At 48.3% G+C, this 15,241-nt stretch overlaps 1 protein-coding gene across 1 annotated transcript in view; it reads left to right on the forward strand.

Annotated features, from left to right (window-relative positions):
- Positions 1-14,919, forward strand: part of LOC129865170 (ryanodine receptor 2-like) — a 31,068-nt gene extending 16,149 nt beyond the window's left edge. The window contains exons 11-15 of the mRNA XM_055937695.1: positions 5,924-6,047; positions 7,369-7,484; positions 8,179-8,243; positions 12,634-12,755; positions 14,718-14,919. Coding sequence (XP_055793670.1) covers positions 5,924-6,047; positions 7,369-7,484; positions 8,179-8,243; positions 12,634-12,755; positions 14,718-14,904 — 614 coding nt within the window. The 3' untranslated portion in view covers positions 14,905-14,919. The remainder of the gene's footprint in view (positions 1-5,923; positions 6,048-7,368; positions 7,485-8,178; positions 8,244-12,633; positions 12,756-14,717) is intronic.
- Positions 14,920-15,241: the final 322 nt, after the last annotated feature.

Consider the following 15,241-nt stretch of genomic DNA (forward strand, 5'->3'; position numbering starts at 1 on the left):
AGCTGCTAGACATCCAACTAGAAGACCTTAGATAGCTGCTAGACATCCAACTAGAAGACCTTAGATAGCTGCTAGACACAGAACTAGAAGACCTCAGATAGCTGCTAGACACAGAACTAGAAGACCTTAGATAGCTGCTAGACATCCAACTAGAAGACCTTAGATAGCTGCTAGACATCCAACTAGAAGACCTTAGATAGCTGTTAGACATCCAACTAGAAGACCTTAGATAGCTGTTAGACATCCAACTAGAAGACCTTAGATAGCTGTTAGACATCCAACTAGAAGACCTCAGATAGCTGCTAGACATCCAACTAGAAGACCTTAGATAGCTGTTAGACATCCAACTAGAAGACCTCAGATAGCTGTTAGACATCCAACTAGAAGACCTTAGATAGCTGCTATACATCCAACTAGAAGACCTTAGATAGCTGCTAGACATCCAACTAGAAGACCTTAGATAGCTGCTAGACATCCAACTAGAAGACCTTAGATAGCTGCTAGACATCCAACTAGAAGACCTTAGATAGCTGCTAGACATCCAACTAGAAGACCTTAGATAGCTGCTAGACATCCAACTAGAAGACCTTAGATAGCTGCTAGACATCCAACTAGAAGACCTCAGATAGCTGCTAGACATCCAACTAGAAGACCTTAGATAGCTGCTAGACATCCAACTAGAAGACCTTAGATAGCTGCTAGACATCCAACTAGAAGACCTTAGATAGCTGTTAGACATCCAACTAGAAGACCTTAGATAGCTGTTAGACATCCAACTAGAAGACCTTAGATAGCTGTTAGACATCCAACTAGAAGACCTCAGATAGCTGCTAGACATCCAACTAGAAGACCTTAGATAGCTGTTAGACACAGAACTAGAAGACCTTAGATAGCTGCTAGACATCCAACTAGAAGACCTCAGATAGCTGTTAGACATCCAACTAGAAGACCTTAGATAGCTGCTAGACATCCAACTAGAAGACCTTAGATAGCTGCTAGACATCCAACTAGAAGACCTCAGATAGCTGCTAGACATCCAACTAGAAGAACTTAGTTAGCTGCTAGACACAGAACTAGAAGAGACCGTAGGTCGCTTCACCTCAGAATCAGCAGCCGGAGTACTACCTGAGCTGGTTTTAAACTCTTTTTGTAGTTGCACTGTAGGTTAATGACTGTGTTTGTTGGGCCCACAGCTATACTGTGTTGGCAGGGCCCACAACTATACTGTGTTGGCTGGGTCCACAGCTATACTGTGTTGGCAGGGTCCACAGCTATAATGTGTTGGCAGGGCCCATAGCTATACTGTGTTGGCTGGGCCCACAACTATACTGTGTTGGCAGGGCCCACAGCTATACTGTGTTGGCTGGGTCCACAGCTATACTGTGTTGGCTGGGCCCACAGCTATACTGTGTTGGCAGGGCCCACAACTATACTGTGTTGGCAGGGCCCACAGCTATAATGTGTTGGCAGGGCCCATAGCTATACTGTGTTGGCTGGGCCCACAACTATACTGTGTTGGCAGGGCCCACAGCTATACTGTGTTGGCTGGGCCCACAGCTATACTGTGTTGGCAGGGCCCATAGCTATACTGTGTTGGCAGGGCCCACAACTATTCTGTGTTGGCAGGGCCCACAGCTATACTGTGTTGGCAGGGCCCACAGCTATACTGTGTTGGCAGGGCCCACAGCTATACTGTGTTGGCTGGGTCCAGAGCTATACTGTGTTGGCAGGGCCCACAACTATACTGTGTTGGCTGGGTCCACAGCTATACTGTGTTGGCTGGGTCCACAGCTATACTGTGTTGGCTAGGTCCACAGCTATACTGTGTTGGCAGGGCCCACAACTATACTGTGTTGGCTGGGTCCACAACTATACTGTGTTTGTTGGCTGGGCCCACAGTAATACTGTGTTGGCTGGGTCCACAGCTATACTGTGTTGGCTGGGCCCACAACTATACTGTGTTGGCTGGGCCCACAACTATACTGTGTTGGCAGGGCCCACAGCTATACTGTGTTGGCAGGGCCCACAGCTATACTGTGTTGGCAGGGCCCACAGCTATACTGTGTTGGCAGGGCCCATAGCTATACTGTGTTGGCTGGGCCCACAGCTATACTGTGTTGGCAGGGCCCATAGCTATACTGTGTTGGCAGGGCCCACAGCTATACTGTGTTGGCAGGGCCCATAGCTATACTGTTCTGGCTGGACCCACAGCTATACTGTGTTGGCAGGGTCCACAGCTATACTGTGTTGGCTGGGCCCATAGCTATACTGCGTTGGCAGGGCCCACAGCTATACTGTGTTGGCTGGGCCCACAGCTATACTGCGTTGGCAGGGCCCACAACTATACTGTGTTGGCTGGGCCCACAGCTATACTGTGTTGGCAGGGCCCACAGCTATACTGTGTTGGCTGGGTCCACAGCTATACTGTGTTGGCAGGGCCCATAGCTATACTGTGTTGGCTGGGCCCACAGCTATACTGTGTTGGCAGGGCCCACAGCTATACTGTGTTGGCAGGGCCCACAGCTATACTGTGTTGGCTGGGTCCACAGCTATACTGTGTTGGCAGGGCCCACAGCTATACTGTGTTGGCTGGGTCCACAGCTATACTGTGTTGGCAGGGTCCACAGCTATACTGTGTTGGCTGGGTCCACAGCTATACTGTGTTGGCTGGGCCCACAGCTATACTGTGTTGGCAGGGCCCACATCTATACTGTGTTGGCTGGGCCCACAACTATACTGTGTTGGCTGGGCCCACAGCTATACTGTGTTGGCTGGGCCCACAGCTATACTGTGTTGGCAGGGCCCATAGCTATACTGTGTTGGCAGGGCCCACAACTATACTGTGTTGGCAGGGCCCACAGCTATACTGTGTTGGCAGGGCCCACAGCTATACTGTGTTGGCAGGGCCCACAGCTATACTGTGTGCAGGGCCCACCGCTATACTGTGTTGGCTGGGTCCATAGCTATACTGTGTTGGCAGGGCCCACAACTATACTGTGTTGGCTGGGTCCACAGCTATACTGTGTTGGCTGGGTCCACAGCTATACTGTGTTGGCTGGGTCCACAGCTATACTGTGTTGGCAGGGCCCACAACTATACTGTGTTGGCTGGGTCCACAACTATACTGTGTTGGCTGGGCCCACAGTAATACTGTGTTGGCTGGGTCCACAGCTATACTGTGTTGGCTGGGCCCACAACTATACTGTGTTGGCTGGGCCCACAACTATACTGTGTTGGCAGGGCCCACAGCTATACTGTGTTGGCAGGGCCCACAGCTATACTGTGTTGGCAGGGCCCACAGCTATACTGTGTTGGCAGGGCCCATAGCTATACTGTGTTGGCTGGGCCCACAGCTATACTGTGTTTGTTGGCTGGGCCCACAGTAATACTGTGTTGGCTGGGTCCACAGCTATACTGTGTTGGCTGGGCCCACAACTATACTGTGTTGGCTGGGCCCACAACTATACTGTGTTGGCAGGGCCCACAGCTATACTGTGTTGGCAGGGCCCACAGCTATACTGTGTTGGCAGGGCCCACAGCTATACTGTGTTGGCAGGGCCCATAGCTATACTGTGTTGGCTGGGCCCACAGCTATACTGTGTTGGCAGGGCCCATAGCTATACTGTGTTGGCAGGGCCCACAGCTATACTGTGTTGGCAGGGCCCATAGCTATACTGTTCTGGCTGGACCCACAGCTATACTGTGTTGGCAGGGTCCACAGCTATACTGTGTTGGCTGGGCCCATAGCTATACTGCGTTGGCAGGGCCCACAGCTATACTGCGTTGGCTGGGCCCACAGCTATACTGCGTTGGCAGGGCCCACAACTATACTGTGTTGGCTGGGCCCACAGCTATACTGTGTTGGCAGGGCCCACAGCTATACTGTGTTGGCTGGGTCCACAGCTATACTGTGTTGGCAGGGCCCATAGCTATACTGTGTTGGCTGGGCCCACAGCTATACTGTGTTGGCAGGGCCCACAGCTATACTGTGTTGGCAGGGCCCACAGCTATACTGTGTTGGCTGGGTCCACAGCTATACTGTGTTGGCAGGGCCCACAGCTATACTGTGTTGGCTGGGTCCACAGCTATACTGTGTTGGCAGGGTCCACAGCTATACTGTGTTGGCTGGGTCCACAGCTATACTGTGTTGGCTGGGCCCACAGCTATACTGTGTTGGCAGGGCCCACATCTATACTGTGTTGGCTGGGCCCACAACTATACTGTGTTGGCTGGGCCCACAACTATACTGTGTTGGCTGGGCCCACAGCTATACTGTGTTGGCTGGGCCCACAGCTATACTGTGTTGGCAGGGCCCATAGCTATACTGTGTTGGCAGGGCCCACAACTATACTGTGTTGGCAGGGCCCACAGCTATACTGTGTTGGCAGGGCCCACAGCTATACTGTGTGCAGGGCCCACCGCTATACTGTGTTGGCTGGGTCCATAGCTATACTGTGTTGGCAGGGCCCACAACTATACTGTGTTGGCTGGGTCCACAGCTATACTGTGTTGGCTGGGTCCACAGCTATACTGTGTTGGCTGGGTCCACAGCTATACTGTGTTTGCAGGGCCCACAACTATACTGTGTTGGCTGGGTCCACAACTATACTGTGTTGGCTGGGCCCACAGTAATACTGTGTTGGCTGGGTCCACAGCTATACTGTGTTGGCTGGGCCCACAACTATACTGTGTTGGCTGGGCCCACAACTATACTGTGTTGGCAGGGCCCACAGCTATACTGTGTTGGCAGGGCCCACAGCTATACTGTGTTGGCAGGGCCCACAGCTATACTGTGTTGGCAGGGCCCATAGCTATACTGTGTTGGCTGGGCCCACAGCTATACTGTGTTGGCAGGGCCCATAGCTATACTGTGTTGGCAGGGCCCACAGCTATACTGTGTTGGCAGGGCCCATAGCTATACTGTGTTGGCAGGGCCCACAGCTATACTGTGTTGGCTGGGTCCACAGCTATACTGTGTTGGCAGGGCCCACATCTATACTGTGTTGGCAGGGCCCACAACTATACTGTGTTGGCTGGGCCCACAACTATACTGTGTTGGCAGGGCCCACATCTATACTGTGTTGGCAGGGCCCACAGCTATACTGTGTTGGCTGGGCCCACAACTATACTGTGTTGGCAGGGTCCACAGCTATACTGTGTTGGCAGGGTCCACAGCTATACTGTGTTGGCAGGGCCCACAACTATACTGTGTTGGCAGGGTCCACAGCTATACTGTGTTGGCTGGGCCCACAGCTATACTGTGTTGGCTGGGCCCACAGCTATACTGTGTTGGCTGGGCCCACAGCTATACTGTGTTGGCAGGGCCCATAGCTATACTGTGTTGGCAGGGTCCACCGCTATACTGTGTTGGCAGGGCCCACAGCTATACTGTGTTGGCAGGGCCCATAGCTATACTGTGTTGGCAGGGTCCACAGCTATACTGTGTTGGCAGGGCCCACAGCTATACTGTGTTGGCAGGGTCCACAGCTATACTGTGTTGGCTGGGTCCACAGCTATACTGTGTTGGCAGGGTCCACAGCTATACTGTGTTGGCAGGGCCCACAGCTATACTGTGTTGGCAGGGCCCACAGCTATACTGTGTTGGCTGGGTCCACAGCTATACTGTGTTGGCAGGGCCCACAGCAGGAGGAAGGGCATCACCTTCACACAAGGACGAGGACTCTCCAAACAGTCACTCCTGCTTCTATGACGTCCTATAGTAGTACACCTGTAGTCTTGCTTTGCACGTGATTTCCTAACTGCTGGTTTGATTTTCATTTCAGTTAACAACCAGCAGGTGTCACTGTGACACTGTGTGACTTCCTCTCATTCACTGACACTGCAACGGTCAATGTCCCCACTATTTTTCAAACATCAAAAAATGTATTTCTCTGTCTCAGTGTTTCCTCTGATCTTGTTACAGGAGGAGGGAACCATCCCTTACTGGTGCCCTATGACACGCTCACCGCCAGAGAGAAATACAAAGACAGAGGAAAAGCCCAAGACATTCTCAAGTTCTTTCAGATTAATGGCTACACTGTATCCAGGTGAGGAGGGTTACACTGTCTGACTGACTGATTGACTGACTGGTTGTTAACTGATTATCTGACTGACTGATTGACTGACTGGTTGTTAACTGTTTATCTGACTGACTGATTGACTGACTGGTTGTTAACTGATTATCTGACTGACTGATTTACTGACTGGTTGTTAACTGATTATCTGACTGACTGACTGCCTGTCTGTAAACTGATTATCTGACTGACTGACTGACTGACTGCCTGTCTGTAAACTGATTATCTGACTGACTGACTGCCTGTCTGTAAACTGATTATCTGACTGACTGACTGACTGCCTGTCTGTAAACTGATTATCTGACTGACTGACTGACTGCCTGTAAACTGATTATCTGACTGACTGACTGACTGCATGTCTGTAAACTGATTATCTGACTGACTGACTGCCTGTCTATAAACTGATTATCTGACTGACTGACTGACTGGTTGTTAACTGATTATCTGACTGACTGACTGACTGCCTGTCTGTAAACTGATTATCTGACTGACTGACTGGTTGTTAACTGACTGACTGACTGACTGCCTGTCTGTAAACTGATTATCTGACTGACTGACTACCTGTCTGTAAACTGATTATCTGACTGACTGACTGGTTGTTAACTGATTATCTGACTGACTGACTGACTGCCTGTCTGTAAACTGATTATCTGACTGACTGACTGGTTGTTAACTGACTGACTGACTGACTGCCTGTCTGTAAACTGATTATCTGACTGACTGACTACCTGTCTGTAAACTGATTATCTGACTGACTGACTACCTGTCTGTAAACTGATTATCTGACTGACTGCCTGGTTGTTATCTGATTATCTGACTGACTGACCGCCTGTCTGTAAACTGATTATCTGACTGAGTGCCTGGTTGTTATCTGACTGACTGACTGCCTGTCTGTAAACTGATTATCTGACTGACTGACTGGTTGTTAACTGACTGACTGAATGACTGCCTGTCTGTAAACTGATTATCTGACTGACTGACTGGTTGTTAACTGACTGACTGAATGACTGCCTGTCTGTAAACTGATTATCTGACTGACTGACTGGTTGTTAACTGACTGACTGAATGACTGCATGTCTGTAAACTGATTATCTGACTGACTGACTGCCTGTCTGTAAACTGATTATCTGACTGACTGCCTGTCTGTAAACTGATTATCTGACTGACTGACTGGTTGTAAACTGATTATCTGAGGTGACTGACTGACTGCCTGTGTATCAGTATGTAAGCTGACTGGTTGACTGACTGATTGACTGATTGTCTGACTGGCTGACTGACTGGTTTACCTCTACAGGGCCATGAAAGAGCAGGAGCTGGATACCCCCTCCATAGAGAAGCGTTTTGCCTACACCTTTCTGCAGCAGCTCATCACTGATGTAGACGGGGCCCACGAACACATGCTGGAGTCTGGTGAGGATAACACATTGGCTAAGTCCCCAACGGCACCCTATTGTCATAGAGCTCTGGTTAAAAGTAGTACACTACATAGGGAATAGGATGCCATAGAGCTCTGGTTAAAAGTAGTGCACTACATAGGGAATAGGATGCCATGGAGCTCTGGTTAAAAGTAGTGCACTACTTAGGGAATAGGATGCCATAGGGCTCTGGTCAAAAGTAGTGCACTACATAGGGAATAGGATGACATAGGGCTCTGGTCAAAAGTAGTGCACTACATAGGGAATAGGATGACATAGGGCTCTGGTCAAAAGTAGTGCACTACATAGGGAATAGGATGCCATAGGGCTCTGGTCAAAAGTAGTGCACTACACAGGGAATAGGATGACATAGGGCTCTGGTCAAAAGTAGTGCACTACGTAGGGACTAGGGTTCCATAGGGCTCTGGTCTAAAGTAGTGCACTACATAGGGAATAGGATGCCATAGGGCTCTGGTCAAAAGTAGTGCACTACACAGGGAATAGGATGCCATGGAGCTCTGGTCAAAAGTAGTGCACTACATAGGGAATAGGATGACATTGGGGATTAAGCCATTCTCTGCTACTTAAATGAATATTACTTCAATTTAAACATCAACAATACTAATGTCTATTATTCCACTAAATCTTTGACTCTGTCCCTCTTCTGATGTCCCCCTCCCCTCTATAAGACGTTGGGACACCACCGAAAGGAGAGAGCGTTCCTCACGAGCAGCAGATGAAGTTTTTTGGAAAGGTGAGACTGACTCCGGCTCCACCATGTCCTACAACAATCAAACACACAAACAGGTCTACTGTTGGAGCTCCACCATGTCCTACATCAATCAAACACACCAACAGGTCTACTGTTGGAGCTCCACCATGTCCTACATCAATCAAACACACCGACAGGTCTACTGTTGGAGCTCCACCATGTCCTACAACAACCAAACACACCAACAGGTCTACTGTTGGAGCTCCACCATGTCCTACAACAACCAAACACACCAACAGGTCTACTGTTGGAGCTCCACCATGTCCTACAACAATCAAACACACCAACAGGTCTACTGTTGGAGCTCCACCATGTCCTACAACAATCAAACACACCAACAGGTCTACTGTTGGAGCTCCACCACGTCCTACAACAATCAAACACACCAACAGGTCTACTGTTGGAGCTCCACCATGTCCTACATCAATCAAACACACCAACAGGTCTACTGTTGGAGCTCCACCATGTCCTACAACAATCAAACAGGTCTACTGTTGGAGCTCCACCATGTCCTACAACAATCAAACAGGTCTACTGTTGGAGCTCCACCACGTCCTACAACAACCAAACACACCAACAGGTCTACTGTTGGAGCTCCACCACGTCCTACAACAACCAAACACACCAACAGGTCTACTGTTGGAGCTCCACCATGTCCTACAACAACCAAACACACAAACATCAACCTCAGATGACCAAGTAGTATTTACGTAATACACTGAGCTCCGACGGGACAGTGACACATTGTTGGGTTGTTTTGGCTCCGTACTCCAGCACTTTGGATTTGAAATTATACAATTACTATGAGGTTAAAGTGCAGCCTGTCAGCTTTCATTTCCATATCAGGTGAGGAAGTGACAGAGTCTTAAATGTCATACCCCCCAAAATGACATATCCTCTGTTATTGTAATGAGAGGTTAGCATGTCTTGGAGGTATGCTACCCTCCTCTGTTATTGTAATGAGAGGTTAGCATGTCTTGGAGGTATGCTACCCTCCTCTGTTATTGTAATGAGAGGTTAGCATGTCTTGGAGGTATGCTACCCTCCCCTGTTATTGTAATGATGAGAGGTTAGCATGTCTTGGAGGTATGCTATCCTCCCCTGTCATTGTAATGGTGAGAGGTTAGCATGTCTTGGAGGTATGCTGTCCTCCTCTGTTATTGTAATGAGAGGTTAGCATGTCTTGGAGGTATGCTACCCTCCCCTGTTATTGTAATGAGAGGTTAGCATGTCTTGGAGGTATGCTACCCTCCTCTGTTATTGTAATGAGAGGTTAGCATGTCTTGGAGGTATGCTACCCTCCCCTGTTATTGTAATGATGAGAGGTTAGCATGTCTTGGAGGTATGCTATCCTCCCCTGTCATTGTAATGGTGAGAGGTTAGCATGTCTTGGAGGTATGCTATCCTCCTCTGTTATTGTAATGAGAGGTTAGCATGTCTTGGAGGTATGCTACCCTCCCCTGTTATTGTAATGATGAGAGGTTAGCATGTCTTGGAGGTATGCTATCCTCTCCTGTCATTGTAATGGTGAGAGGTTAGCATGTCTTGGAGGTATGCTACCCTCCCTTGTTATTGTAATGGTGAGAGGTTAGCATGTCTTGGGGGTATGCTATCCTCCCGTGTTATTGTAATGATGAGAGGTTAGCATGTCTTGGAGGTATGCTACCCTCCCTTGTTATTGTAATGGTGAGAGGTTAGCATGTCTTGGGGGTATGCTAACCTCCCCTGTTATTGTAATGATGAGAGGTTAGCATGTCTTGGGGGTATGCTAAACTCCCCTGTTATTGTAATGATGAGATGTTAGCATGTCTTGGAGGTATGCTAACCTCCCCTGTTATTGTAATGATGAGAGGTTAGCATGTCTTGGAGGTATGCTAACTTCCCCTGTTATTGTAATGATGAGATGTTAGCATGTCTTGGGGGTATGCTAACCTCCCCTGTTATTGTAATGATGAGAGGTTAGCATGTCTTGGAGGTATGCTAACCTCCCCTGTTATTGTAATGGTGAGAGGTTAGCATGTATTGGAGGTATGCTAACCTCCCTTGTTATTGTAACAATGAGAGGTTAGCATGTCTTGGAGGTATGCTAACCTCCCCTGTTATTGTAACGATGAGAGGTTAGCATGTCTTGGAGGTATGCTACCCTCCCCTGTTACTGTAATGGTGAGAGGTTAGCATGTCTTGGGGGTATGCTATCCTCCCGTGTTATTGTAATGATGAGAGGTTAGCATGTCTTGGAGGTATGCTACCCTCACCTGTTATTGTAATGATGAGAGGTTAGCATGTCTTGGAGGTATGCTAACCTCCCCTGTTATTGTAATGATGAGAGATTAGCATGTCTTGGAGGTATGCTAACCTCCCCTGTTATTGTAATGCTGAGAGGTTAGCATGTCTTGGGGGTATGCTAACCTCCCCTGTTATTGTAATGCTGAGAGGTTAGCATGTCTTGGGGGTATGCTAACCTCCCCTGTTATTGTAATGATGAGATGTTAGCATGTCTTGGGGGTATGCTAACCTCCCCTGTTATTGTAATGATGAGATGTTAGCATGTCTTGGAGGTATGCTTACCTCCCCTGTTATTGTAATGGTGAGAGGTTAGCATGTCTTGGAGATATGCTAACCTCCCCTGTTATTGTAATGCTGAGAGGTTAGCATGTCTTGGAGGTAATCTGAAACACAACCAAAATAAACAGCCAACAAGTTTGTACAGTCCCAAGCTTTATGTAATCATTGCGTGCTAGGAATCAGGGACCAAATACACATATAAGTGAATTTGTCCCAATACTTTTGGTCTCCTAAAATGGAGGGTCTATGTACAAAAGGGGCTGTAATTTCTAAACGATTCACCCGATATGGATGAAAATACTCCCAAATGAAAGCTGACAGTCTGCACTTTGACCTCCTAGTCATTATATAATTTCAAATCCAGAGTGCTGAAATACAGAGCCAAAACAACTAAACATGTGTCACTGTGTCAGTACTGTTGGAGCTCAGTGTTCTGTAGGACTACTGTTGGAGCTCAGTGTTCTGTAGGTCTACTGTTGGAGCTCAGTGTTCTGTAGGTCTACTGTTGGAGCTCAGTGTTCTGTAGGTCTACTGTTGGAGCTCAGTGTTCTGTAGGTCTACTGTTGGAGCTCAGTGTTCTGTAGGTCTACTGTTGTAGCTCAGTGTTCTGTAGGACTACTGTTGGAGCTCAGTGTTCTGTAGGTCTACTGTTGGAGCTCAGTGTTCTGTAGGTCTACTGTTGGAGCTCAGTGTTCTGTAGAACTAACTGTTGGAGCTCAGTGTTCTGTAGGTCTACTGTTGGAGCTCAGTGTTCTGTAGAACTAACTGTTGGAGCTCAGTGTTCTGTAGGTCTACTGTTGGAGCTCAGTGTTCTGTAGGTCTACTGTTGGAGCTCAGTGTTCTGTAGGACTACTGTTGGAACTCAGTGTTCTGTAGGTCTACTGTTGGAGCTCAGTGTACTGTAGGACTACTTGAATAGTGAAACATCATTTTATCCTGATTTTCTATCATTTAGCAGAGAGGACATCAGTGATGAAACACATCCTGGCTCCTATTCCCTATATAGTACACTACTTTATACTACAGCCCTATTCCCTATATAGTGGACTACTTTATACTACAGCCCTATTCCCTATATAGTGCACTACTTTATACTTCAGCCCTATTCCCTATATAGTGCACTACTTTATACTACAGCCCTATTCCCTATATAGTGGACTACTTTATACTACAGCCCTATTCCCTATATAGTGGACTACTTTATACTACAGCCCTATTCCCTATATAGTGCACTACTTTATACTACAGCCCTATTCCCTATATAGTGCACTACTTTATACTACAGCCCTATTCCCTATATAGTGCACTACTTTATACTACAGCCCTATTCCCTATATAGTGCACTACTTTAGACCAGGGCCCTATTCCCTATATAGAACACTACTTTATACTACAGTCCTATTCCCTATATAGTGCACTACTTTAGACCAGGGCCCATAGGGAATAGGGTACCATTTGGAACACATCCCGTATTATAACCACAGACCAAGTCTGATTCTAGGTCTGATGCAGGGACTAGCCAGGCTACTGTGTGACAGGTTGAAATGAGCTCAGACAAAAGTTGTGTTTACCATCGACTCAATAGTGACAAGCAGCAGGGCCTTGTACAATAACACCCAGGCCAGGACAACACCCAGGCCAGGACAACACCCATGCAACAACAAGGTCCAATCATGAGAGGCGCTAGCTAGCAACACAGACTCATTGGTTATAGGACCTTAGTCTCTCTGAGAAGCTAGAGTCTTTTACGTTCGCCTGAGGAACTATTTCTGACCCGTGAGACTAATGGAACGCTGGGCTCCCTTAGGTGGTCCTGCCATTGGTCGACCAGTACTTCAAGAATCACCGCCTCTACTTCCTTTCCACGGCCATCCGACCAATCAGCAGCGGGGGCCACGCCTCCAATAAGGAGAAGGAGATGGTGACAAGGTGAGGGATTATACTTAGATTCGCATGTCCAATACATTGCTTCAGTCTCTGTAGTACAATGAGAATATTAATACATGGAATGGAATGGTGCTGTGGGATTGTTTAACGTACTCTTTGAAGAGGTCGGGTTTCAGATGTTTGAAGATGTCGGGTTTCAGATGTTTTCAGAAGATGGGCATGGGACTCTGCTGTCTTAGTTTCAGGGGGAAGCTCGTTCCCCCTTTGGGGTGCCAGGAGCACAGTGTTGTTTGACACCCTGGACTGTAGCTCTGGTCCTGACACAGTGTTGTTTAACACCCTGGACTGTAGTTCTAGTCCTGGACTGTAGCTCTAGTCCTGACACAGTGTGGTTTGACACCCTGGACTGTAGCTCTAGTCCTGGACTGTAGCTCTAGTCCTGACACAGTGTTGTTTAACACCCTGGACTGTAACTCTAGTCCTGGACTGTAGCTCTAGTCCTGACACAGTGTTGTTTGACACCCTGGACTGTAGCTCTAGTCCTGGACTGTAGCTCTAGTCCTGGACTGTAGCTCTGGTCCTGACACAGTGTTGTTTAACACCCTGGACTGTAGCTCTGGTCCTGACACAGTGTTGTTTGACACCCTGGACTGTAGCTCTAGTCCTGGACTGTAGCTCTAGTCCTGACACAGTGTTGTTTGACACCCTGGACTGTAGCTCTAGTCCTGACACAGTGTTGTTTGACACCCTGGACTGTAGCTCTGGTCCTGACACAGTGTTGTTTGACACCCTGGACTGTAGCTCTAGTCCTGACACAGTGTTGTTTGACACCCTGGACTGTAGCTCTGGTCCTGACACAGTGTTGTTTGACACCCTGGACTGTAGCTCTAGTCCTGACACAGTGTTGTTTGACACCCTGGACTGTAGCTCTAGTCCTGACACAGTGTTGTTTAACACCCTGGACTGTAGCTTTAGTCCTGGACTGTAGCTCTAGTCCTGACACAGTGTTGTTTGACACCCTGGACTGTAGCTCTAGTCCTGACACAGTGTTGTTTGACACCCTGGACTGTAGCTCTAGTCCTGACACAGTGTTGTTTGACACCCTGGACTGTAGCTCTGGTCCTGACACAGTGTTGTTTGACACCTTGGACTGTAACTCTAGTCCTGACACAGTGTTGTTTAACACCCTGGACTGTAGCTCTAGTCCTGGACTGTAGCTCTAGTCCTGACACAGTGTTGTTTGACACACCTGGACTGTAGCTCTAGTCCTGACACAGTGTTGTTTAACACCCTGGACTGTAGCTCTAGTCCTGGACTGTAGCTCTAGTCCTGACACAGTGTTGTTTGACACCCTGGACTGTAGCTCTGGTCCTGACACAGTGTTGTTTGACACCTTGGACTGTAACTCTAGTCCTGACACAGTGTTGTTTAACACCCTGGACTGTAGCTCTAGTCCTGGACTGTAGCTCTAGTCCTGACACAGTGTTGTTTGACACACCTGGACTGTAGCTCTAGTCCTGACACAGTGTTGTTTGAAACCCTGGACTGTAGCTCTGGTCCTGACACAGTGTTGTTTAACACCCTGGACTGTAGCTCTAGTCCTGACACAGTGTTGTTTGACACCCTGGACTGTAGCTCTAGTCCTGACACAGTGTTGTTTAACACCCTGGACTGTAGCTCTAGTCCTGGACTGTAGCTCTAGTCCTGACACAGTGTTGTTTGACACCCTGGACTGTAGCTCTAGTCCTGGACTGTAGCTCTAGTCCTGACACAGTGTTGTTTGACACCCTGGACTGTAGCTCTAGTCCTGGACTGTAGCTCTAGTCCTGACACAGTGTTGTTTGAGACCCTGGACTGTAGCTCTGTTGATGTGTAAATCTGAGTGATTCAGACATCACTCACTCTTATAAAGCAGATTTTTCCTCTTCTTCAAGTTGCGTCACTTGATTATCTCTGTCTTTGTTTCCCCTCTTTCCTCCTACATTGTCTTCATCCTCTCGTCAGTCTGTTCTGCAAACTGGGACTTCTTGTCAGACATAGGATATCATTGTTTGGTAAGAAGGCTGTGAAGAGTGTGCTTCTAAGGATAGTGTGGACAATTGGGCCTGTGTCCCAAAATGGCTCCATATTCCTTATATGGTCCACTACTTTTGACCAGATCCCTATGCACTATGTAGTGCACTACTTTTGACCAGATCCCTATGCACTATGTAGTGCACTACTTTTGACCAGATCCCTATGCACTATAAAGGGAATAGGGTGCCATTTGGGACACATCCTATAGTGTAAAGGGGTCTAATACCCCTGTCCCCAGATCCTACCCCTGGTCCCAGCTCCTACTCCTGGTCCCAGCTCCTACCCCTGTTCCCAGATCCTACCCCTGGTCCCAGCTCCTACCCCTGGTTTCAGCTCCTACCCCTTACTGCCAGCTCCTACCCCTGGCCCCCAGCTCCTACCCCTGGTTTCAGCTCCTACCCCTGGTCCCAGCTCCTACCCCTGGTCCCAGCTCCTACCCCTGGTCCCAGCTC

Source organism: Salvelinus fontinalis, chromosome 1, assembly GCF_029448725.1.
Source record: "Salvelinus fontinalis isolate EN_2023a chromosome 1, ASM2944872v1, whole genome shotgun sequence".
Lineage (NCBI taxonomy): Eukaryota > Metazoa > Chordata > Actinopteri > Salmoniformes > Salmonidae > Salvelinus > Salvelinus fontinalis.